Here is a 25753-nt window from a genome sequence, read left to right as displayed (position 1 = left end):
ACAAAAACAATACTCCCCCTCAGCGCTGCCAAAGTCTATCTCCGCCAGCAGGCTGGTGCCAGTGCCCCGGCCCTGCACCTCACCGAAGGGTGGCTCACGTGAGGCCAGCCCACGGACCGGGCTCAGGCAGTGGTAGCAGGCTGATCCCTCACACCCACCTACCACCTCATGCTTTTCAGAAACCATCACGGAGGACTTCCTCCAAGAAACCGCCCACGGACCAGTTCATTTACTTCAGATTAGGAAACAAACACAATGAAAGTCACGTGGCTGAGATTAACAAATACTCGGGTTTCCAGGCTCCAGTTTCCAGTGTAGGTCTCTGCAGCCAATCCCCTTGGCCTGGCGGAGAACAAGCAGAGCAGCTGAGCCCCAGCCAAGCCCACCCCGTCTCTGGGGAGGCAGAGGCGGCAGCTGACTTTCTCAGTCTCCACCTTTTCCTCCAGTTCTCTACCTACGCACAGGTACTAATGCTTCCCGGCAGGTGCAACAGCTCTGTCTAAATTCAGACCCAGGATTTCCAACTCAGCATCTTCACAGCTTGACTGAGCCAAGCGGGGTGCTTGGGGGGACATGGGGGCAGAGAACAACATCTCAGACCCTCTGGTCACCACAGCTTCAAGACCTCCAGCAGGACCTTGTGTGAGGATGTAGGGGCAGGAATGGGCCACAGGGCAGGTTTTCTATGATCCAGCAGACCGGGTGAAGGAGGAGTCAGAGCCCTCAGTGGCTTTTGCAGATCTTTTATTGGGATTTACCCAGTACACAGCAGGCAGGGGCGCAGGCCTCCCAGCCCCCAGCAGGTCTTCACTCTGGGCTCTCCGACCGTCTCCCGTCTCTCGGCTTCTGCTTCTCTTGCTTCTCTCTTGGCTTCTGCTGGCGTCCCCGTGACGCCACCCTTAAAAGCCCAGTTGAATCCCATCTACCTAGGCCCACACCCCACTCCAGGTGCCGCCATCAGGCATGCATTCAGGACCGCAGGGTTCCATCATCCATCCTGATGGGGGGAAGGCAGAAAAGCCTGATAACTTTTACCTTAACCTACAAAGGAAAAGCCCTAAGTGAAGTCCCCTGGGCCCAGAATGCCAGCCAAGGTCAGCGGGGAGGGAAGAAGTGGAGGCTGCGCCGAGCTCTGGCTGGGGAAGGAAAAGCAGCCAGTGACTGAGCTGCTGGGTCCCAGGGAAGAGAAATCAGCTCTTGAAGGGCTAATCAAATGAATAATGCAACAAATATGCCCCCCACGCCCGCCACCACCCCCCACCCTGGCTGCAGAGTGAAGCATGCATATTTAACTGAAGCTCACACAAGTGGTCAAGAATAATAACGCAGCTTTGATGGGATTGGGTTTTAGAAACCTCGAAAACCCTCCCAGCCCCCAACCCCAACCCTAAAGCGGGAAGCAGGAGGGCGTCCCAGCACCAACACACTGCCAGGACTCCCAGAGGGTCTGCATTTGCAGGCACTGCTCTGCACAGCAGGAGGCCGAGTCCTTGCCCAGAACATTCTTTTCCACCATCAGCAGCTCTCAGCAAATCATCAGGCGCCTGGGCTCAGGAGCAGCAGCCTGGGCAGGGGCGGGGAAGCAAAGCAAAGCCCCCCACTCTGAGGACATCACTGACTGAGGGGTGACCCAGCACACCTCCCAGGCTGAGGGAGAGGAAATGGCACAGGAGTCTCCTGCCAGCAGGACACCAGGAACGGGGCTTTAAACCAACGGGCATATCTTTAAGGATTTGCACCCAAACAGCAGGCCACTCGCTACAGGTGATGGGGGCCTCGGTCACCCACGTATCCTCTGTCCAGGCACACCGCACAGGCCACAGCACGGGCCTCCCTGTCCTGCTTAGCTGTAACCGAGGAGACCTCCAGGAGAAGGTGCGGAACCCACCTGCAACAGCCAGGGAGCAGCCGGAAGCAAAGCCAGACCCCATAGTGAGACTGGCCCCGCCAAGTCCTACATCACCGGAGCCCTGAGGAAGAACTGGCCACAGCTGGCTGGGCTGGGGCGAAAGGAGGCCGCTTGGCAGTGCAGGGGCCCTGTTCCAGAAACGGCAGGGACTGAGGCAATATTCAGGGGCAGCAAATGCCTTGTGGGGACCTGGTTCATACCACACAGCCACACAGGAAGCCACCTCTGCTTCCCCCAGTGGGAGGCGAGGCCTGCTTGGCGGTGCTGACCGGAGGGGGCCCTTTAACTACCACCGTGGACAGGGAGCCACCTCGAGGAAGGGCAGATGGGCAGAAACCCAGCAGGGGTGCAGGCAAGGAGCTCCGGGCCTCTGGAAAACCACCTGCCCAGGGGGAACTGTTCCTTCCAAGATGCCTCCTGAGCCCTTTAAAGGAATCACGGACACACACAGGGGGCTCTGCCCGCAACTGGAGAAAACTGGGCTTTCTTCTTTGAAAAAAGGGTTAGCATGACTGGAGATGAAGATGAGTAAAACCACGGTCAAAATAAACACCACATCAAAGCGGCACAGGGCAGAACGGGAAACAGTGGCAAAGAGAACAGCAAACCGCCCAAGAAAATGAGGGGCTGAAAAGGGGCGGGGGTGATTAGGAGGTGCCGGCCACAAGGCGACTCCGCAGACAGCAGGATGGGACCTGCAAGTGGACAGAGCACAACAGCAAAAAGCCTGCGTCCAGCTCACCCTGAGGAAATGACCCCGCAGGTGCAAAGAATCATGGATTCACCAGCGTTTTTCCTTTTTGTTCTCCAAGTTGCAAACTGCCTTCGCAGGCAGCAACCTAGGAATTACCTTGCAGCTTTGCAAGAAATACCACGCAGCCAGGCCAAAACGCGCAACCGATGACTGGACGCTTGGCAGGAAGCTGCCCGGGACAGGAGCGGGGTGCTGGCACGCCGGCACGCCACAGGCATCCACCGAAAGAGCTCGGGAGGGATGCAGCACCCGCGTGCACCGGTGGCGTCGGCTCCTCTATCTTCTGCGTCGTGCCAACTGTTAACACTGAACTTATTCTACAAGTGCAGTCTACGAAAAAAGCGGACACGCCAGCAAGGACACACACTACGAGATGGGAAAAGAGGCTGAACCTCGCTTCAGGAAGGCTTTAAGTTTGGGACTCAGAATTCTTGTTGCACAAGGTCAGTTATCAGACATGTTGATTCCACCGCCCTGAATCGATCTGGATAATAATAAAGAAGCTGAAAGCAGCAAACGTCCTTCTGTATGAGATTAAACGTGCTGGAATTATATCACACCAAACGCTGTTAATTATTACTGCATTGCTGTTAAACAGTTGTCTCCCTGAGAACCAAGAAACGAAAATATTTAAAGACAAATCTGAAAACTGCTATATTTGTGTTCGGTTTTAAAGCCTTAAGTTTTTTTGTTTTTTTTTTCCTTCTGAAGCTTAAAAGGAAAAATGAAAATTGAAGACATTGGAGGACGGCAGGAATGTCCTAAATTGTGGGTACAAGCAATACTACTCCAAAAACCTTCGACCTTCTAAGATTCTCTGAAGACCAGCGAGAGGACAGAAATGACTTCCCCACGAAATCCCTCGGGGTGAGAGCCACCGCTGGGGGGTCAGTCCTGCTGACGGCAGGCACCTGTCATAAAGGGCTACCTCCACCTCCACCCGCCCCGCCTCCTTGACGACTTGCTGCCCTCCCGGCCCGCCTGACCGACCTCCGAAGCCCGGAACCCGAAATGAAAAGACCCCCAGCCCTTACTTTCGAAGGCCTACTCCCCCTCCCTCCACTAAACGTTCCCCCAAACCATCAACACTTGAGTGTTCATTTTAAAGGTGTTTTATATTTTGTTTTGCTTCCTTCTTTTATTTTTAATGACGCAATTATCAGACTTATCCAAAAGCTCCAACTAGGGGAGGTTTTGCCGAAAGGAGAACAGGCCCGTGGAGAATGATGAGGGGAGGCTCTCTCCCGTCGGCTGGCACTAACCAGACGCAGGAAGGCCTCACCCACCCGGGGGACCTCCGTTCACCCGACCCCAAGAGAGGCTGTCTCCCAAAGGTGACCCACGGCGACCTCATCCCAGTCCTACAAACGAGGCGGGCACCACCTGCATCAGGAAAAGTCAAATTCCCAGTTCTCACAGCCCGAAAGGTGTCAAGAACCAAGCAATGAGCCCCAGAGAACCAAGCAGATGGGTTTCCTCACCTGAAAGTGAACAGAGCATGTGAAATCTTTGTTCTTCAAGTGAATCCTGCTAGTTCTTAGAACCTTCACCTCAAAGGCCCCCAAACACCTCATTTCCCCTTCTTCCGTAGCTAGTCTTACTGCACAATTCTTTTACATTAAAAAAACATTACAAGGTGATACAGATTTTTTTTAAAAAGGCACTGGCAGGAACTGTTTTCTCAGTGTTTGCACAGAGACGCCGCCAGAGGCTGACCCTGCGAGAGGGCAGGCAGGAGGGACGCTTAGGTTAGGAGGCGTGATTAACTGTGAACCACTGTTTTCTCCACCTCAGCATCCAGCTGCCATCACGGCCCCAAACAGGGACCCCAGTAAGTCAGCCCCAGGCCCGGGTTCCCATCCACAGAACAACGAGCTGCTGGAGCCTCGTGGCATTTGTATGGAAGTGGATCGCTGGGCCTTCCCTTCTGCCCCAGGGCCCACAGAAAACCCCACCTCCACGCTACAAGTGCCAGCAGGAGGAAAACTTGGGGCCAGAGCCTGTGCTGTGGGTTCAAATCCATCTCCACCCCCGAGAGCTGCTTGTTTCCCTAGGCCTCAGTTTCCTCCTCTGTAACAGAACCCACGGAACGGTTTCCCTGGGAATAAAATCTGAAAAATTATTTTTTTTTAACTGCTTCATAACAAATGTCCCCCTGTCCCTTTATAGTGTGACCTTTGAAGCCTTAGTTGCATTTCTCCCCTCTAAGTCAGGACTGTCAAGGCTGCACGCAGCAGCCGAAACACGGATGACTGGCGCTCACTAAATGCCAACGATGGGGGGAGCTGAGGAGGTGAATCAGCAAGTACAGAGGAGCTGACCCCCTCAAACCTGACCACGTGCTCACGTCAATGCGCTCCCTCACGACCCCTCTCTGTATGACCTTCACCGTGCACCTGGCGCTCTGGGCTTAGGCCTAGTCGTAACAAGTGGAGCCGCCCCAATCATTACCCCGGCTAGGACCAGGAAGGAGGAAGAGAAGGAAAAAAAACCTAACCTGACTCACCTATGCCAGTCACCCCATCCACGAGAAGTCCCCATCTGCTAAAGAATCCCCTTTACTAGCTCCTTCAACAACTAATCAGATGCCGCCTCCCCCAAGAAGGCTTCCTTTCTTTTACTCACTCTGTCCCTCTCTGGTTAACAGCACCTGCACTCCCAGCACTTGCTATAATGTCTGCCCGACTCTAGGCGGTGAGCATATTAACGACAGCAGGCACAGCTTCCCCATCTCCCTCCAGCGTAGTGCATTAAAGACAGCAGACATGCCGTAAAGCTTTCTGGGCTGAAGAATGAGTATCATGTCTCATCAGGACTACGAAAAGCACTTAAGCGCTGGCAGAAATTGCATTGCTGAAGGGGTCTTGGCTAGAGGTGAGTGACATTGCTGATAGAATCGGTGCGACAGGGAAGGAAATAAAAACATCAAATGGAATCCCCAGCCCCCTTCAGTGCTAAATGTAAGAACGTGAAGAACCCTGTGAAATTAAGGCAACTCACAGTCCCCACCCTCGACATTACCTACCCCGGGGAACAAATCACACAATTCTCTACTGTTTGATTTTTTTTTTATAGTGAGTTATATATTACTTCTGTAATACCTTAAAGTAAAATTTGCAACAGCTCATATTTTAAAGAAAGTGTTGCAGTAATTTGGAAAAATACACACCACGTAATATTTTTCCCTCCTTACAATTCCCAACAGCTTTCACAGGATCTGGAGCTCTGGGCGGGATTTTCACCCTAAGTACCAAACCCAGGTAAGAAACAGTCACTGGGGGCAGGTCAGCAAGGGGAGAGTGTAAGTCCTCACTGGAGAGGACACAGGTAGGGGCGGGTGGGCTCTGAGACACCCACCTGCTTAGACAAGAAAGCACCTGCCCCACGCAGGGGGCGCTCACCCACCACCTGCCCCATCTGATAAAGGCCAGGAGGAGAGAAATTGTAGGGAGTCAAAAAATAGATCTGCTTAGCCAAGGAGGTACCTGTTCAATCCCAGTAGTTTCACTTAGTTTTTTAACTTAACAGCCTCAAATAATCAGAGGGACAGAGGATGAAAGGAACTGTGCAGAACTGACCTATTAGAGTTTTTTGGGGGGGGGGGGGGGGAAGGGTCCGAGTCATTAATTTCTCAAGACAGTCACTGTGGATACTCCCGGAGAAGGCCAGTGCCTATGTAGCTTCCTCCATGTCAGAGACGAAGCTCCCCAACCTGCTCTAAGAGAAGCAGAAGCCAACAGGACAAGAAGTGTATAGAGAGAAACACATTTCACTAGAATCAAAATGACATGTTTTTAAAACACCCTGATACTATGATGGTTACATTTGTTAAAAATCCATGGAATTTACAACCCCAGGAGTCGGCCTCAGTGTCAGCGCTGGACTTTGGGTGTGAATGATGTAGCAATACAGGTTCGTTAATTGTTAATTACGCAAAAATATTGATAATGTCTGGTGCGGGATGTTGAGGGGGAGGCAGGGAGGTGCATGGGAAATCTTTGTCTTGCTCAAGTTTGTGAACTTAAAACTCCTCAAAAAAAATACAGGTCCTTATTCCAACTAACCCCCCAAAGAACTCAAGTTTCCCAGACACTCATGAATGCCAACTGCTCTTTACAGAACTTCGAAATGGCCCATTTCACTGTGATTTCTAAAATTACCTCTGGTTGAAATGGAAATAAAACAGGCGTTCTGGTGTAACCCGCCAAGTTTTATGAGCTGTCATCTCCAGACCCAGGCGTTACTTAAAACACACCCTTAGAGATCAGAGCAACTAGAAGTAAACAAAAGGGATGAAACTCCAGATTCCCTTTCTCTTACTAAAACTGGCATTTTAGGATGCTTAAGTTGTGCAAACATCGCAGGAAGTCAGTTTAATAACGATCACCTGGGAATCCTACCCCCTCCGCTGCATTCACCTTCCTGATTCTCCCCAGGTTCCAGGTGGGTCAGAAGCACCAAGGAACCCAGTAGAGAAAATGAGGAGTTCAGGCTATTTTTTGCCTCCCATGCAACAGACAGCCCACCCTTGAAATGCTGTATTTTCCATCATTGGGACAGCGTGCCAACAGCAGATGGGCCTTCCGTATGCATCAATGTACTGGCTGTGTGGCTCTGGGCACTTAACAGTGCAAAGGGGGTTAGGTAGTCAGAGTGGCTGTTCCTCCTGAGTGCTAACAAGCACTGCCGGTTTCCATGGTCCCGGCTCAGCATTAAAGGACGGCAAAATCTTCTACCAAAGGCTCCAAATTCTCTCATCTGTGAGAACCGACATTGAACCCACCCAGCCTGTGATGGTTGCACAACACCCAGAATCTTCCACGTGGGGTAAAATGAGAGTGCCTGGCGCTGGCACCAGCCTTGGCAGGTGTAACCAGAGACAGAGAGGTCTGAACAGCATCCCCGACAGATTCTACTGTTCCATTCACTAGAAAGTGACTTTCTGATTCACTTCTGGAGTGACATCTACTCAACTAGACCTTAAAGTGTCCCGGGGCAAAACTCAGTGTCTACTAGGGATCTGGAGTTCCTGATGAGCCAGTAAAGCAGGTGAGGCGTGGAGGTGCCTGTGAGAGCTAAAAGGTGGCCTCCCTTTCCAGCCCCCCAAGTCATAGTGCTGGTGGCCACACCCATATCACTGCCACCAAAGGCCTGGCCACATGCCACCAGCCTTGGTCCCTGGCCCAGGCTCTGGCAAGCTCCAGACCCACTTATGTAAGTGCCAACTCGCTCCCTCCACCCACCTGAAGAAAACAACCCACAGGTGCTTCATCTAGAGGCTAATGGGTGGCCGCACCATCCACCAAAACCCGACTCCCTCTCCCCTCTAAGGCAGCAACGCCCAACACCAAGGTTCTGCTGCTTCAGGAATCCATGCCCTCCCAGCCTCTGAAGACCCAGTGCAGTCCCACAGCAGCTCCCCTTGGGCCACATAAAGGTCTCCCAGTGGGGAGCTGGCCTCTGCCCTCTCCAGTTCAACCACCCCCTGCTAACGCCCCAAGCTGGTCTCATTCTGCTGCTCAAACTTTCCGGGGAGTTTGCAATCACCTCCTAGGCCAAAGCACAAACCACTCAGCTGGTCCCAGACGACGTCTTCCACTTCAGGTCTCTGCTCTTCCCCTCTGGTAGCGGGCAAAGCGGAATCCCTCGCACTTGTCTGACATTCTGTGCTATTAAAAATAACTCCTATGCTTTTGAGCATTCTGATCTATCTGAAGTCTTTTGCCTTGAAAAGAAATTCTTCCTCTAGAACAGAGCTCGGCATCATTTCCTTTATGCCCCCTCAATATTTCACCACTCCCTCCTCCGTGCTACCTCCGTGCCACATGCTTCTATGACTGCCCTCACCCCCTGAAATGGATGTTTCCATCCGTGCCTCTGCCAGTGGTCCGTAAGCACCTGGAAGACAGGTGTGTCAGTTACCTTCCAATGCCTGTGCAGCACAGTGTGACACAGGGCAGGTCCCTCTTCTTCAGCCCTAGCATCATCCCAGTGTCATGCCCTGCAGCTCTCCCTGCCTGAGAGTCCACCTATTAGTATCTTCCAGAGCAGCACAACCTGTCGTCCTAAGGAGGACACCCTGCTAGGAGCCAAGTGCCTCCCCAATAGCCAGATCAGACCGATTTTACAAGGATGAGGAAATCTATTTGGGAGCTGGTGAAACCTGCTGAAGCAGTGGAGTTAAGGGGCCGGAGTCCGGGTACAGGAAGGCCCAGGAGAGTGGGGGGGGGGGGAGGGGTAGCAGGGGCAGAGGGGGGCTGGCAGTCCCAGTGAGGGTCTGCATGCACCAGTACCAGTCCTGACCCTGGAAACGTCAATTCTGCCCTTTTAAACCAACTAGCTTAAACCCTCTGAAACCACCTCGCTTCCTGCCTTCAGACCAGGAACTCACCTCCTGAGATAATCGCTCCACTGGCTTTCCCAGCCTGGCCTCCCAACTTAGCCACGGTCTGCAAATGCATTCCTGTAAGAAAACGCCCTGACAGCTCACAGGCGCACAAGAGACTTGAGGTGCATTTGGGAACAACCCATATTATAAACACTATTTCTGACACACAAACAATGCTGTGCTGTTTCTTTTTTGCATCAAATTATACCAATGTTGATCATGAGATATTACAATCAAACAGCACACATGTCCCTGACTCACTTTCCCGTTTTCTCAAATACGATCAGGTAAATGGGCAAACAGTATAAACGTAAGAGTTTTTCAGCTTTAAATAGCCAGATCTTTCAAGACACAGTCTGACGCCACTTCCTTTTTCTTTAATCGTTTTTCTATCCAACAAATCTCCACCCCCATGTGCATGCGCCTAAGAGTTAAACAAATAACTCGTCATACAATAAAGAAAATTTTATTTGAATGAAGGAAATAGCAAACAGGGTCCAGCAGAATCCAGTCATGCCAACAACTCCTGTGGTTGTCTTGTTTTTCTCTGGTTTTTCCATTCATTGAAAAGTGTCCAGGACAGGCGGGCAGAGGGCAGGCCGTGTCCTTATCCAAAATTCCAAACCCCAGAAGTCTCTGAAACCGCTAGTTTTTCATGGCTCCCTTGGAGGGATCATCTAAGCGGATCTGAAACCATCTGGGAGCAAAAGCTGAAGTGACGCAGGGTAACAGTGGGGCTTCTGGCGTCCAGGAGGCCGTCCCGCCCGCCCCCGAGGCCAAGGTGGAGCTGAGAGCTCACACAGCTCATCCCTGGGGCAGGGACGCCCCAGAGACCGCTGGCTCCACAGCACAGCACAAGACCAGGCTGTGAGGATGCGGGCTGGGCCTGGTGTGGGGTGAACATTCATTCACGGTGTAATTTTAAGAAAACGTCTGCACCTGTCAGTGCTGCAAATTTCCTTATCATCTATCTACACTTTCTCACTAAATCAAAAGACAAAAAAGAAAAAAATGGGCTATAAGAGCTATTTAAAGCTAATAATTTATCATATATGAAGTATTCATGTGAAGAACAATTTTTTTTTTTTTTTTTTTTTAATAGAGGCATGTTTTTTTTTATTTATTTATTTTATTTATTTATTTGTTTGTTTATACATGCACTGGGTACAGTCAGAAGCGCGGGAGGGTGAGAGAATTCACCAGAGCCAGAGCGGGGAGCAGAGCAGGCAGAAGGACCGAAGCACACTGCTGAGGGGAGCAGCGGGCGGCAGGAGAGGTCTGCGCGCCATGCGGGACCCTCCTCCGGTGGCCGGGGAGCAGCCGGGGATCGAACCGGTGCTGCAGAGGCTGCGGGCAGCTTCGCAACCCAGCGCTCAACCGCTGCGCCACCGGGGAGGCCCTGAAGAACAATTTTAAGATGACAATATAGCCAGACAGAACTCCCACGGCTCGACCACCTCCAGCCCTTGCACTTCACAGAGGCAGCTCTGGGACGATGGTTGTGTCACTCACACTCACACACACACACACACACACACACACACACTCTCTCTCTCTCTCTCACACTCTCTCTCTCTCTCTCTCTCAGCTTCACGGCCCCAGTCCACATGAAGTGCCTGTTTAGGATGTAACTGGAGGGGCAGGAACTTGCAACGCCACTTGGCAACTGGTCTCACCAAGGCCAGCAACACAACCAGCTAAGCTCATTAAGTCACAAGCGTAACAATCACTTCCAGGAGGTTTCAGAAACAGCCTGATCTGCCTGCCCCAGCGAACAGACTAAGAAATCATCTCCGCAACAGGTCGTTGAGGGACCTGAGATTCTCAGAGCCCCATAGGCCGCCTGAGTCGTGTCTCCCGGGTGGGCGGGCAAGTCTGCTGTGCGCTAATGCTACTGGGGGTCCCTGGTCACTCTCCCAACGGGCTTGGGGTCCCTAGTGCCAGCGGCCCAAGGGGGTGATTTTGGGAAATTATGTTTCCCAGGGACATGAAGCAGAGACTGTGAACCTTCCATTTCTTAAAGACTTGTGAGTTTTGTCAACTTAAGAGACTTTCACTCTGATCGTCTTTCAAGATATTGAGGGGCTGATCCTTTTGGGAAGGTGAAGGAAATAGAAACTCTGATTCCTTAGGAAACGTACAGAAAATACACTTCTGACCAGGAGAGCCTCAGCACAAGGTTCCTGGGGCTGCTTACTGATAACATGAGATCACAATAAATAAAAGGACGTTTGCTAGGCACACACTACATAAACACAGCAGCTCACCCAAGAGGAAGGGACCCTGTGTAGCTGGGAAAACAACCTTTCAACTCCAAACTTTCAAGCCAAGTGGTCACTTTAAGTGAGGACACTGCTTCACGTCCCTGGGAAACACTTTCCTAAAATCACCCCCACTGGCCGGGCCCTTTGGGAGAGTGAAGGGGACCCCAACAGCATTAGCACACAACAGACACGTCCGAAGACCAACTGAGGTGGCCTGTGGCTCGGCAGGAAACTTCAAGAAGGGCTGCCTTTTGTCCAGAAGACAGTATGGAGGGAGAGCGGCGTTCTGCAGGACACAACTCTATTCCTTAGAACACTTCAAATTCTTCACAAAGGAAAGAGCCCAAACCTCACAGCTACCTCCTGACACAACCCTCCGCACCCCACTTGCCCTGACACTGCAGAAAGCCAGTAACGAGCTGCAGGAAAAGCCGGCGGCACCCTAGAACCCCTCCCCCATTAAGAGTCCGGAAAGATCAAAGTCGAGCTAATTCCAATTTATGGTCATAAAACAGATCTAATACAGATCGTTTTTTAATTATCTTACTGTTCATAAAAGCATGAACCTTTCCCATCCCAGACATGGCTCAGAACACTTCTCCAGGTCAGACACACTGGGTTGTCACGACGCATTTTTGCTTGAAAAACAAAAAACACGTCATGACTTTTCCGACAACCCACACGCATAGCTCGGCAAAGTGTTCGTCTGTTCAATAACATGTTCAGCAGAACTTCGAGAAAGGAAAACCCATTTTCCCAGAGTCCATTCATTTCCTAACTGGAACCCTCGCCCCGCCTCCAGTGGGTGCTCACCCTAGAGCCTTGTCCCGGCAGGTGGGGCGTGCTCAGCTGCAGGCGGCTCAGCCCTCCGGTAAACCCCATGAAGAACAAGGCCCCGCGACACAGATACTTACAGTGAATCCAGGGTTTCCCACCAGCGTGAGCCTAAAGGACCAGGCGAGGGCTAGGTGAGGAGGCCGAAAGCGCCCTGCACAGGCACACTTAGTGTCACCCCTCTGTGCATGACGAGGGGTGCCCAACCCAGAACAGGCTGTGAGGCCTCCTCCTCCCACCTTTGAACCACCTTCTAAGGCCCGGTGAGGAGCCAGGCTGCATTCTCCTCTCCTGCACCGGCCCCCGCCGCACGAGTCTCTAAAGAAGCCTTGCCTGCTTCAAATCACCCAGGCTCTCCCCAGAGGGCTAAGGACCCACCTTTGGCTCAGGCCTGCACACCACCAACACAGCAACACCCCAGGCACAGCTCGCCTCCCCGCTCATCGCCAAAAAGAAGTGCGAAAGGGAGCAGTTGCTTATACAAACATCTTTCTTTTTAAACTCGCTCTCGAGAAAGGTCTGGCACCACGAAGGTGCAGCACGCACTACAGAAGGTCCCACAATACCTTTCGTCGGCAGGTTCTAGGTTCAGCAGCAGCTCAGGCAGCAACTTAACACTGCACTAACCACACTTTATAAAGTTACCCCGAGAACCTGAGCCCCAATTAGCTGTGTACCCACACCTAGTCCTAAGTTCTGGTTGCTTTTCGTCATCACAATTTATCACTGTAAACGTCTACCTGGAAAAGGTGCCCTGTTCTTAAGCAGGAAACCGACTTCCAAGGAAATATCCAGCTTTCTCTGTTCAGGTGCACACCCTCAAGTCTTTTGTCCTACAGCCCCAGGCACCAAGCCCCTGCTGTGCAGGGAGCTACAGGGACACCCACTGTTCACCCATGTGCACAGTGTTCCTTGCACATGGCACCCTGCAAGCACCACACCTGCGCCTGAGCCGCCCTACAACCTTCAGCACCTGCTACGCTGGCGTCCAAGTCCACACGGGCGCCCCACCACCACCCGCAGGTGAGATACAGGCCCTCCGGGAGGCTGTGCTCAGGATGGACCCCCGCTGGGCCCCACAGAGCCACCAACCTAAGAGAGCTTTCTGCAGAGAGGGCGCCCACCAGCGGTGCCCTGTCCACAGGCTCTTGAAATCAGAAAATGAGTCTGAATGGAGAACAGCAGCGTCGGGACCAGTCCCAGCTGGGGCAGGTTCAGTGTAGATTCAGGTAAAAAGCATCTTAGAGCCCACGATAAGTCTAACATGGCTTTAATGAGAAGGAGGGGACTGTACCCACAGGCAGACCAGCAGGCAGGCAAGCAACCGAGGTCCACCCCAGCCCACCCGATCTCGATGGCTTCTCTCCTCTCAGCCCAGGTGCCCACACTTACGGGTGCATGTGCCCCGTGCTCCCGCGCCCAAGCGCTTTTTGCAGTAACACCGTATTCAGGGCGGGGCCATGAAACCCGTGGAAAACAAGGCTGCAGGTGGCAGCCATAAAGGCTCGCGGTGTGAGGACAAAAAGAGCCTGCGTTACTCCATTTTCCTTACAAGCAGGTCCTCAGTTCAGTCAGGGAGGGGGAGAAACAGACGGTACTTAAACTGGGTTTTACTCCACCCGATGGTGAGAACCAGGGCTGAGGACTGCTCCCCACCATCGGGACGTCCTGACCTTGGAATTCAAATCCTACTCCCGTCCACTCATCTATAAGCTGAAGGGCGACACCCAGGCGGAGATCACAGAGCACAGGCCTGTACTTTGGTCCATCCTGAAGTCCCACAAAAGCCGTAATAAAGGGGGCTTTCTCAGCAGGCTCGCCTCCAAGCAGCAGGAGGGGAGAGAGGACCAACAGCGACCCATGGGGAGCAGAGCGGGGAGCAGAAATCAAATGTTCTGCTAGAGGAGAAACGCACAGTGGGGGATCCCCAGCACAGAACTGGGAGCATGACCGCCTCTGGAAGGAGCACCTACCTGGGGAGTCATGAAAACGCCAGACCAAGATACTTCAGAGACCCAGGTGGCCGCCCCTCACTGCCAGCCACTGGGGCACCCAAGTGTGCCCCCCCACCAACCCCGCAAGGACCACTGGGCGCCGATTCCCTGGTCAGGAAAACAAGGGTTCCTGGAGCCGCAGCCAGGGCGGGAGGCACAGCTGAGGACAGAGGCCACAGGCCAGAGCACCAGGCAAGGAAGCTACCCCCACCACCAGGCACCCCGGAGTCCTCTCTCTGCCCCAGGGCTCAGGCCCAGAGGGAGGGATGAGCCCCAGGGGTGCACCAGGTGTGAACAAGGCCAGCCCCAGAGGAGAGGTCAAGAAGGGCTCCCCAGGAGGCAAAACATACATGAAGACTGGCCTGAGCCACCCCCCCACTCTCTGACCCTTAGAAGCCCCTGATATCGCTGCGGCTGAGAGAGCCCCGTCCAAGCGCCTGCTCCTGCTCCCCCGGGGCTTGGAAGCCGCCCCCCACCCCCCATGAGTCGGCCACCAAGACCACAAGCAACAGCAGGGGAGGGGCCCCTGGAGGGACAGAACCTGCTCTGAAGAGGGAAAAAGCCTGAAGGACAATGAACACGCTCAGGCTTCTAAGCGCAGTTACTTCAACCACAAGGAAAAGGGGGTTTCACTGAACCAAACAGAGCTCTTAGAATTAAAAACAAAGAAATGAAATACTCGTTGGAAGAGCTGGACGCCAAAGCCCAGATGAAAACTGACCGCGATGAGAACGGGTGTCAGAGGAGCGGACCGCGGGCCCCGGCTCCACGCAGGGGAACAGTGAACACGCAAGGGGAGGGGAAGAGGAATCAAAGAAAAAATTCAACAAAAAGGCCTGGACCGCCTGATTAAAAGGGCCTGTCACAAAAAATAAAAACAGACCCACGCCAAGACCTGTCGCTGAGAAACTTCAGAAGAAAACCAGCTCAGGAAGGTGACCAGCTGCCGCGGGCACCCAGGGCCTGGTGCTGGGGCCGCAAAGGGGGCTGAAGCGGCAGAGAGATGCCTTCAAGGTTCTGGGGGGAAATAACTTCCCCGCCGTGAAAAAACACCAGGCAAAATATCAATGCCGGGAGAAACACTCGGGTATCCAAGACCTCGAAAATCCCATCCTGTGTACCCTGATTCACGGGAGGGTCCCGCGACACAATGACAATGGCGTAAACCAAGAAAGATAATGACAGGAAACCCCAAAAGGGCCAGGCGACAGAGCAGCACCAGCAAAGCAGAGGCTGATGGCAGGGGAAGACAGCAGGGCCACGGGGAGACCACGGGCCGGGGCAGCCGGGAAGACCCCCCGAGAGGTGGGATGCACACTTGGCTCTAGCAGAACTTCCCAGGGGGAGGTATCAGCAACCGGTACAAGCGGGGGCTGCACGGATTAAAAGTACTGTTACAGACGAAATGTTTGTTCCCCCAAACTCCTACGTTGAGGACTAAGCCCAGGTGATGTTTGGAGATGGGGCCTTGGAGGCAATTAGGTCGCTAGGGACTGCGACTCATGCTGGTGACGCTCTTTATAAGAGAGACCCCAAAGAATCGACCACCCCCCACCCCAAGAGAAGACAGCCTTCTCTGACCAGGCCAGGCTCCCACCAGCTGCCCCGGAGCCTTGATCTTGCACTTTTCAGCCTCCAGAGCAGTGAGAAATAAACTTGTTGTTTAAGCCGCCCCGTCTATGGTGTTTTTTTTACAGTGGCCCAAACTTAAGTGCATTACAAAAAAAAAAAAAAAAAAACCCTCCAGGAAAGATTTGCAAGGTCGTGCTGGGCTGGGCACACAGTCACGCGGTCCCATGCAGCAGCCAGAATGCAAGTGCAGTGACTGGGAGCTTCTGGGGAAGGGGCTTGTGGAGGGTTTTCCACACAGGCCTGGGGCGCCAGCTGACTCTATACCCTGCAGGTAACTTTTTCAATGAAAGCTAAATAAAAATCCCCAATAATTAAAAATGAAACAAAGGAGTCAGACCTACACAGTCCTTTTACACCTTAGGGCCTGAAATTGTTTTAAAAAACCAGAAACTTCAAGTAAGATAAACACCAGCTACACATGGTAAGTATTAACATAAAACTTGAAACATTTCCAAGTTATTCACATACCCATAGGGCACTGAGGAGATGAGGGTCCTCTGGCTGACAAGTCCTCTCACCAAGCAGAAGGGAAGGGCTCTGAAGACAGCAGGCCTTTCCAGCCTCTGCACCCAAGATGCCTCTGTCACCCACAAGTGGAGCTGTCTATACTCAGTAGCAAGCAAAGTATTTACCTGGGGTTACACTCCCTGAACTCAGCCTTGAGAGGAAAACACCACCTCCACCCCAGGATCCAGGTGCTGTAGGAAGACATGTTACACACTTACACACACACACACACACACACACACACACACACACACACACACACACACACGGCATCTGCACTGGAGTCTTAAATACACTGCACTGCAAAAACAAGAAGTGTGGGAAATGACTGGCCCCGTGGCAGCCGCTGCCTCTGAGCAGCAAGAGGGATAACAGTGCAACTTCTACTTCCTGCGCTCACTCCAGCCACGAGATTCCCTTCACGATAACAAAGCTGAGCTGAAGCATAAAAAAAGCCACAGCAGTGTTGACTGGGTGTGGTGCATTTCCTGCAGGTATGGAGTTTCCAGGCAGGCAACTCTGAATCACTGGGAGAAACCACCCAACACCGGCTGAGTGACAGTGAAGACGCCCTCCCAACAAGCCCCTGGGCTTAGTGACTCCTCAGCCCACACCCTGGAGCAAGGTCCTAGGCAAATACTGTCCAAGTCGGTCAACACGGCCCCAAGCATTACAGCTTAAAGGTGGATGCGAGAACTGCACGAAGGAACTAGAACTAGAAAGCAGTGAAGGCTGCCCACTTGTCCACAGAATTCTCTGCAGGGAGGTTGTGCTAAATCAGCAACGAGAATGACCTAACCCCACACACACACACACACACACACACACACACACACACACACACACACACACACACACACACACACACACTGCCACTCGAAGGTCACGATGTGAAACGCTATTAGAAATGGGTCCCATGTACAGAATTAGAAGCAAAATGTCCTGGGCACTTCCCCTCCAAGTTTTGTTCTGTTGTTGAATCTTCTGATAAGTTCCCCGCCCCCAACACACATACACTTAGTGCAAAACAAAATCTTGTTCAATACTGCAGCAGAGGGAATGTGAAGGACTGAAACCTATCTTAAAGATTCAGGCAACTAATAATCACAGCAGAGCGTGCCTCTAATGTCCTCATTAGGCCTTAGCACAAAACAGCAAAAAGGGTCAAAAGCAAAGGAGACAGGACAGAGAATAAGACCTGAGTGTTGGGAGTTCAAATTACCCAGGCTCAAGTCAAGCTTGCTCAGAGTTCCCTTAGCTGTCTGCTGACACCTGAACCTCCTCTCTCACTACACTGGGGTTCTTCTCCACCGTATTCCCGGCAGGGACCCCACACGGCCCAGAATCCACCTCCTACCACCCACCTCCTCCCAGAATCCACCTCCTACCACCCACCTCCTACCATGCAAGGGAGAGAGCAGAGCCTCTGAAATACAGGGCCACACAGGCTTCCCAGGAAAGCAGGCCTCCCTGCCAGCTCCGGCCCCGCCCCGCCAGCTCTGGACGCAGGTGGACCCACGTTCCAGCTCCCACCTCTGCTCAGCCAGCCCTCTCCAGCAGATTTTCCATGTGGTCCTCGCTGCTTCCTCAGGAAGCTCTCACATAGACCTCCCTGGGCCACCGGCACCAGACACCGCGCTGGGCAGGACCACGTGCCCCACGCACAGGCTGCCCCTCCAGCCCACGTCCAGACTCGAGGACACACTCAGTCCAGCACGTCCATGGTGCTCCAATGTCTCACAAGCACCCTGAGTGCCCACATTTTGTAACAGACCAAGTTCGCCCGGGGCACAGATGGTGAGAGGCTGCACACAGGGAGGGCGTCTCCCTAGAAGCCAGAGGGAAAACTATGGAAACATGACACTAACAAGAAAAAAGTCAACAAGAGAAAGAGCACCTAAGGCACAATTAAATGCAGCTGCCCTTCAGTTTGCCCCCATTTTCCAGATTTCCAGAACACACAAATCTCCCCAGAGTAAGCAAGGGCCCTGAAGACAAGCCCCCAAAGAGTCCAAACTGGCCACTAAGCGTCTTTCTCTATCCCAGCACAGAAGGGCATTCTCAGCAAAGGTCTGGATTTCTCCAAGCAGCCAGAGAAACAGAAGGGGACAGAGGCGGGCAGGATAACGTTAACAGGCAGAAACCTGAAATCTCCAGCCATTCCTGCACATTGTATTTTCCAATATGAGGCTTTAACTGGTGATATTCTGAAAACATGATAAATTCAGGTCCTGCTACACATGTGACATCTACTTCAGTATTTTTCAAACTTGGGTCAAGCCAGCCAGCTGTGAAATCCATTTAATTTGCAACCCCCTCCTTTTAAAAAAAAAATAAAATACCTCCCACAACAGTACATCACGAGTAGGGAGGATCAGAAATGTTTTTTTCTGAAACTTTGGTTTCGGCCCTTGATGTGAACTACATCTCTTACGTGGGTCACAATCCAGGGAAGTTTAAAGATGACTGATAAAATTGTGCAATAGAAGTTTATAAACCAAAACCGAATTCTTTTTAAATTACAATTTACGTCAACAAAAGCGGCCTGCAACTGAAACATGCTTTTTTCATCTGGATTAAATGGGACGGAACAACAAAGGCTCAGTCAAGGCTAGGAAGCACTCAGAGCCCCCCATCACCCTTATTTCTTTATGTCTGTTTGTGGTTACAACTTTCAGTTCATCATTTCCTCCGTGCTAGTATTTTTTTCCCCAGGTGAAGATGAAACTGGAGCGTGGGAGGGAAAAAGGGACAGGCCACGGCCACCCTGACTAGACATTAAAAATGATAACTCACGGCCTCCCTGGTGGCGCAAGGGGCTAAGCACCGCACTATGAAGCAGTCCGCAGCCTCTGCAGCACGAGTTCGATCCCCGGTTGGCCAGGGAGCTACCCACATGGCGCGGCAGACCTCTCCTGACTCGCCTGCTGCTCCCCTCAGCAGTGTGTTTCAGTCAGTCTGTTCTGCTCCCCACTCTGTCTCTGGTGAGTTCTCTCACTCCCCACACCTCTGGCCTGTACCCCAGTTCTTGTATGCATAAATAAGTCTTTTTTTTTTTTTAAAGATTTATTTATTCATTTATACAAGCACTGGGTACAGTCAGAAGCGCGGGAGGGCGAGAGAATTCACCAGAGCCAGAGCGGGGAGCAGAGCAGGCAGAAGGACCGAAGGACACTGCTGAGGGGAGCAGCGGGCGGCAGGAGAGGTCTGCGCGCCATGCGGGACCCTCCTCCGGTGGCCAGGGAGCAGCCAGGGATCGAACAGGCGCTGCAGAGGCTGCAGGCAGCTTCGCAACCCAGTGCTCAACCGCTGCGCCACCGGGGAGGCCCCCATAAGTCTTAAAAAAAAAAAAAAAAAAAAGATAACTCATTCAATTCGGAGTCCAGGGCCTGACACAAGAATAAGCACTAATAGCTGCTGAAGGAGTAAATACAGTATTGATCCTCTATTTCTAATTTCTTTAACAAACCCGAGTTGCAATGAAATAAACTTTGACGTCTGCAGAAGTTATGACTTAAAGCATCTGGAAAGCCGGCAGGAAAGATCTGACTTGAAATCCCAAATCGGCCACATAATGCACTATCTCATCTTGGACAGTTCAATCAATTAGTCTTTTGCCTTCCACATCAACAAAAAAATATTTTAAAAAAAGTGCCCATCCCTCAAGCCGTACCAGTAAGAAATCAAGAGGCGTAAAACAATTTGCAAGAATTGAGAAACAGTGTTTATACCAAAATGCTCTTTCATTATAATTTTTTTAAGCATCTTGGCCTTGGCTGATCCTAGTGCCTGAATCCACTCTCCTATCTTTCTGGAATTCTTAAGCCAATCCCCTAATAAATCCTGGTCAGGAGAAAGGGTAGGCGGGGAAGGGGGAAGACAATGATGCACCAGCACAGGGCAAGAGGTTAGTGCTTCCCTCCTCCAGTTCTATCCACCAGCACAGCTAAAGGCAGGTGTGCCTTTAATTTAATCCTCAACAACAACTCTGAGGAAAGCCTGCCTGGGCAGCACAGCTGCTAATTCAAAGGAGAAAATAAATGTGCTTGTTGTTTTTCTTTGGGGGGGGGGAGGGAAAGGAAAGGAAAGGAAAGGAATGTTCTTCCCAAATGGCACAGTAAAAACAGTTACCATGCAGAATGTAGATGTACCAGCAACTGAAAATGGGGTGGCTTCTCCCAAATAAAAATGTATTGGCTTCCAAACTGAGGATGCAAAATAAAAACATCACTCACTACCTAGGAAATTCACTCTATTGGGGAGGCAAAGTTACTCAAGAGAATTAAGCTTCTTTTCCCAAGATTTAGCCCTTTGCGCTCCGCTGTCCCCTCTCAGGGGACATCGGAATTCTAGCATATCACTCGGATGTCCCCTCTCAGGGGACATTGCAATTTATTAGTGATTACGGGGAACTGAGGTTATTTCAACGCAACTTTTTGAGACATGCATGTTTCCCTGAAGTTTTATCTTGAAATGGCACAAGAAAAATTAAATCAAAATATCGTAAAATGGTTCGGAGTGCAAAGGGTTAGATTTTAGCTCAGGCTGTCCAAGAGGACAAAACCTCTGGGACTGACTTCAGGGCACAGCCAGCACAACCTCTTCAAAGTGACGGGCCTTCCACAAAGGCCCAGTCCCTCCAGGGTCCATTCCAAGTAATGCATCTTTGCAGCAATGCAGCCTGATGAACAGGGCAGGACACCCCGTCCAGAGGAAACACGCATTAGATGCATTTCTTTTATCACGGGAAGAGGTTCTTCTTGCTCCACCAGTCAGAAATAATTATAATTTCTCACCCAATTCACCCAGCCTTCCTGCCTCTAAATTCAAACGAAACCAACCCAAAGCAGGGGCTTTAGGAAAGACCAAGAAGTCACATCTGGTGTTTAACCTGGCAGGGGTCAGAAGCTCGGGTGGCAAAGTTTTTTCAATGGGATTCAGGGGCGGTTTCTCTTAAGACACTTACCCTAACTACTCCTCCCTCAAAAAAACAAAAGCAAAACCCCAGACAACTCGGGCAACTCTGCCTTCCCACTTTCCAAGATTTCCAACCTGAACAATGAAATGCAGGTTGATCCTTAAGGTTCACGAGCGAGAGAAAGATCCAGCTGCCAGGCAGGGGGTGACCGGGCCGGGTCAGGACACAGAACCTCGCAGCCCTCCAGAGCCCGCAAGAAGAGATAAGGGGCCCCTAAGACAACAAACACCCCACTTGGACATTCAAGCAGTTTTCTTACAGTTTTGCTAACAGGCTTCTGAGCTAAACTGGGAGCGTAAAACTTTGCAGGCACAGCCCCAGCGCGGCGCGAGGCGGGAACCTGGCCCTTGTGCCCTCACCTCTGCCCGCACGACAGCGGCCGCTCCCCGAGGACGGCGCTTTCCTTTTCAAACCGCTCCCGAGGCCGGTCCCCAAGGGCGGAAAACTTCAACGCGCTCGCGACTGGAAACCCAACTCGGCCCCTGCTCCCTCCCCCGAAGAAGTGCCCAGCAGGCCCCGAGGCCACCCCGTCCCCACGCAGCGGCGCCTCCGGAGCAGCCGGGCTCGAGGGCCGGGCGTCCGCCGAGCCTCCCCGCGGGGCCGGCGGGCGCGCACCTTCCCCGCGGCGGCACCAGGAGGAAGCGCGCGCCGGCCCTTCCTCCGCCCCGCCGGCCGGGAGGAGTCGGGGCGCGCCCGGGGCCCCCCTCCGCCTCCCAAGTTCACCGGCCGCTCGCCGGGGGCCCCGGGTCCCGCCGGCCGCTCGCCAGGCCCGGGCCGGGGCCTCCAAGGGCATGTCCGCGCCCCGCTAGTCCGCGGGGATGCGGCGCGCGCGGGGCCTGCGCCCCGGCGGGGAGCGGGGAGCGCGCGGGGCGGCCGGCACCCCGCTCCCTCCCCCGGGAGGCCGCGGCGACGCCGGGGCGCGGGCGAGGGCCGCCCCGGAGCGCAGCCCGGGTCCGGCAGCCACCCCGAGCCCGGGCCGCGGCGAGCGCGCGGGGGTGCCCGGGGAGCCCGGCGCTGGCGCGACCCCGAGACGGCGCCGAGGGCGGGGGCCGTGTTTACACCGCCGCGCGCCCCCTCGGCCCGGCGCGCGCCCCCTCCCCGGCCGGCCCGCGCCCCCTCCCCGGCCGGCCCGCGCCCCCTCCCCGGCCCGCGCCCCCTCCCCGGCGCGCGCCCTACCTGCATGCCCGGCAGGCCCGCCTGCACCGGGGAGTGAGCCATGGCGGCGGGCGGCCCTTCCTGGGGCGGGACGGCCGGCCGCGGCCAGGCGCGCGGGCGAGCAGGCCCGGCCGGGCCCGACCCCAGCCGCGCGGGTCCCGGGCCGGGCGGCTCAGCGGCGCGCGGCGGGCCGCGTCTCCATGCAGGGCGCGCGGGCGCGCGGGCGCGGGGCCTGGGCGAGCCGCTGCCGGGGCCGCCGCTGCGCGTCGCCTGCTCTCCGGAGCCGGGCCTGGCCGCGCGCTGCCGCCGGAGCCGAGTGGGCGCGCAGCCGGCCGAGCCCGCGAGTGCCCCGCGCCGCGCGCACCCCGCCCCGCCCCGGCCCGGCCCCCGCGCCCGCCCCCGCGGCCCGGCCGGGGACCCCGCCCCGCGCTTCCGGGAGGGGGAGGGGAGGGGCCGCCCGGCGCCCTAGGCCGCGCCGCCCCGCGCGGGGGCCCGAGCGCCCCCCGTCCCCACCCCGCGCGGCCGGCGGGCGCGGAGCCGGGCTGGGCGCGGGCGCGGAGGGGCCTCGGCCCGGGCGCGCCTGGCGCGGAGCGGGAGGAGCCGGGCCGGAGCCGGGGCGCGGCCGAGGGCCCCCGGCGGGTCGGGCACCTCGGGGCCGGGGCGGCGGCGGGGCGGGCGCGCCCACGCCCGAGCTGCCTCCCCGCGGGCCCCCCTCGCCCTGTGCCCGGGCCCCGGCTGCGGCGACTCCTGGGCCCGGCCTGGGCAGGGAACGGTCCGGGGCCTGGGCCGCCGCGGAGCCGCCGGGCGGAGCTTTGGTGTCGGGCGAAGTTTCTCACCAGCCCCAGGAGGAGACCGAGGAGCGAGGCCGCGCCCTGGGCACTCCCGGGGCTTTGGCGACCTGAAAGCAGCCCCGCCGGGAATTCCTAACTTAGCTGAGCGGCGAGGGGGCTGCGCCCCGCCAGCTCCAGGCTCCGGGCGGAGGTGGGAGCACCTCCTCTGCGCGCAGGGGGGATGCCCGGGAGGGCGAGACAATGGCAGGAAGCCGTGGCGCTCCCAGCTCTCTCCCTTTCTTTGGGGGGCTCCTGCAGAAGCCCCAGGGCCTCCTCAGCCCCGGCTCTGTCTCCGCTTTGTGGTCACCTGCTCTCCAGCGACAGAGTTAAGAAAGTCGAAGGTAAGAAATTCGGATCAATGCTGCTACAGAAAGTTTTTTATTTGCATGACAGTGGCAGCCACTGCAGTGATCCATGCATCTGAGCAGGTTGGGAACCTGCCCCCGAATCACCCTCGCCCCTGCCCCTGGGTGTCCGCCCAGGTTGCACCATGGACAGGCAAAAATGAGCCCCCGAGAGTTCAGACTACTGGAGGAACCCCTGTGCGTTCTCCACCAGGTAAGGGGTGTTGATTCTCTGAGTCACTGTATGCTTCGCATGCCAGTGCTCTCTGGTGATCTGCACGGGGCCCGGGCTGAAGCAGAAGCCCTGCTTTTTCCCTTTGGAAATAACCCTGTTCTTTCCTTGCATTCCAGGAGCCCCACCCTCACCCCAGGGAAAGTGGCAGATACAAAGTAAAGAGACCCATGAACCCTGACACCTAGGAGCTTACCATCTAGTGTAAATTTTGTGACCCTGAAAAACATCCACAGAAAACCAGGCAAGAACATGAGACTTGAAAATGTTGAGACACTTCAACGGGGCATTAGAGTAAAACATCCAAGAAGTGCATGAGGCTGTATATAAAAAGATACAGTAAAGTGATGTTTATAATTGCAGGGAAACTGGGAACAGATTAAACGTCTTGATTGTTAAGTAAATGATAGTACTCCATGGTCATTAAAAATTGTAATGTATTCGGTATGAAGAACAAAAATATTTTAATTATATATTGTTTTTAAAAAGCAAAGTGCCAGAACTACATACAGTCTGATCTCAGCCTACTGCATATATATGAAATGATGTTTAAATAGGTACAGCCGTATGTGTAGGTGCATAAGGAGAAAAATCTGGATGTGGATACACCAAGATTTAGCAGTGACTCTCCTTGGGATTAAAGGTGTTGGTTTTTCTTTTCAGTCAGTAGCCATCCAGTGGAAATCGTCTGCCAAGAAATCACCTCTTAGGGTCAGCAGTCAACACAATGATGTGGCAACAAGATAAGAAAGAAGAAACTAGACATGTGGAAAGAAATGTTAGGGCACTGAGCTGAGACCTTGCCAGGAAACAAAAAGCTCTAGGGCCCATGGGCAGTGGGTTAATTTCCAACAAATAAGATAGGGGTGAGGGCCTCCCGGTGGCCTCGGGGTTAAGTCTCAGCACTACCACCCAGAAGATGGCCTGCGTTCAATCCCCAGCCAGGGAGCTAACACACCTGGCCCAGCAGACCTCTGCTGTCTCGCCCGCTGCTTCCCTCAGCAGTGTATTTCAGTCAGTCTGCCTGTTCTGTTCCCCGCTCTGTCTCTGATGAATCCTCTCATCCCCTGCTCTTGATCCCTCTTACCTGAGCCTCAGTTCTACGCAAAAAATAAATAAATAAAATCTATAAATAAATAAGATAGGGGCAGCCTTGTCTCATAAACACTTGGGTATAAGAAGTCATCTGAGGGCCTCCCTGGTGGCGCAGGGGTTAAAGTCTCAGCACTATCAAGCTATGGCCAGCCACTGCACTGCCGCAGGAGTTCGATCCCCAACCAGGGAGCTGACCCACATGGCAGAGCAGATGTCTCCTGTCTCACCCCCTGCTCCTCTCAGCGGTGTGTTTCAGGAGATCTACCTGTTCTTGTCCCCACTCTGTGTCTGATGAATCTTCTCACCCCCCTCCCCGCACCTCTGGCCTGAACCCCAGTTCTTGTATGCATAAATAAATAAAATAAATCTTTTTTTTTTTTTTAAGTCATCAGAATCCCATTGTGAATCCAGAGGCCAGGGGAGTTGAGAACTGGTAGGTTTCCAGTGACTTGCACTCATTAACTGGTCGAAGTTGCTAAACCTGCTTATCTCCTCACCAGAAAAAACTTTGTTTCCTCCCTTAACCATACTTCTACAATGGAGCACCATTTTCCTTGAAAGAGAGGAGGCAAAAACAGGAGCTACTGGTTGGCTCGATCATAGGCAGACACACCCCCAGGGTCCCTCTCCCTCTTAGCAGCAGGAGGTGACTGACTGGCCTGAGCACAGGAGGAGTGCCAGCTCTGTGGCCCACTGCATTCTTTTAGTAATTAACACATACTTTGAATGCCAGCTACTGTCAGACACCTGCCTCAGCGCTGAGCACAGAAACACTGGATCCTCGGGGCACCTTATCCCATCCTAGCCACCTGAATCCAAACTTTTGGATTTATGTAC

At 53.8% G+C, this 25753-nt stretch overlaps 1 protein-coding gene and 1 long non-coding RNA gene across 4 annotated transcripts in view; one reads left to right on the top strand and one right to left on the bottom strand.

Moving 5' to 3' along the window:
• The window catches only part of STK24 (serine/threonine kinase 24), a 72525-nt gene extending 50009 nt beyond the window's left edge, over window positions 1-22516 (bottom strand). Inside the window, exon 1 of the mRNA XM_037528766.2 lies at window positions 22437-22516. Coding sequence (XP_037384663.1) covers window positions 22437-22478 — 42 coding nt within the window. The 5' untranslated portion in view covers window positions 22479-22516. The remainder of the gene's footprint in view (window positions 1-22436) is intronic.
• A 660-nt stretch (window positions 22517-23176) lies between these two features.
• On the top strand, window positions 23177-24478 carry LOC119259776 (uncharacterized). 3 transcript variants are annotated; one of them, XR_008554357.1, is made up of 4 exons: window positions 23177-23396; window positions 23473-23586; window positions 23674-23803; window positions 23941-24478. It is a non-coding gene; the product is annotated as an uncharacterized LOC119259776 (long non-coding RNA). The 3 variants fall into 3 exon arrangements; XR_005128559.2 differs by lacking the exon at window positions 23473-23586 and having other exon boundaries at window positions 23639-23803; XR_005128560.2 differs by having other exon boundaries at window positions 23177-23586.
• Window positions 24479-25753: the final 1275 nt, after the last annotated feature.

Source organism: Talpa occidentalis, unplaced genomic scaffold (assembly GCF_014898055.3).
Source record: "Talpa occidentalis isolate TD23 unplaced genomic scaffold, MPIMG_talOcc4v2.1 talOcc4.5, whole genome shotgun sequence".
NCBI classification, from domain to species: Eukaryota; Metazoa; Chordata; class Mammalia; order Eulipotyphla; family Talpidae; genus Talpa; species Talpa occidentalis.
This window is presented reverse-complemented; position numbering and strand designations above follow the sequence as displayed.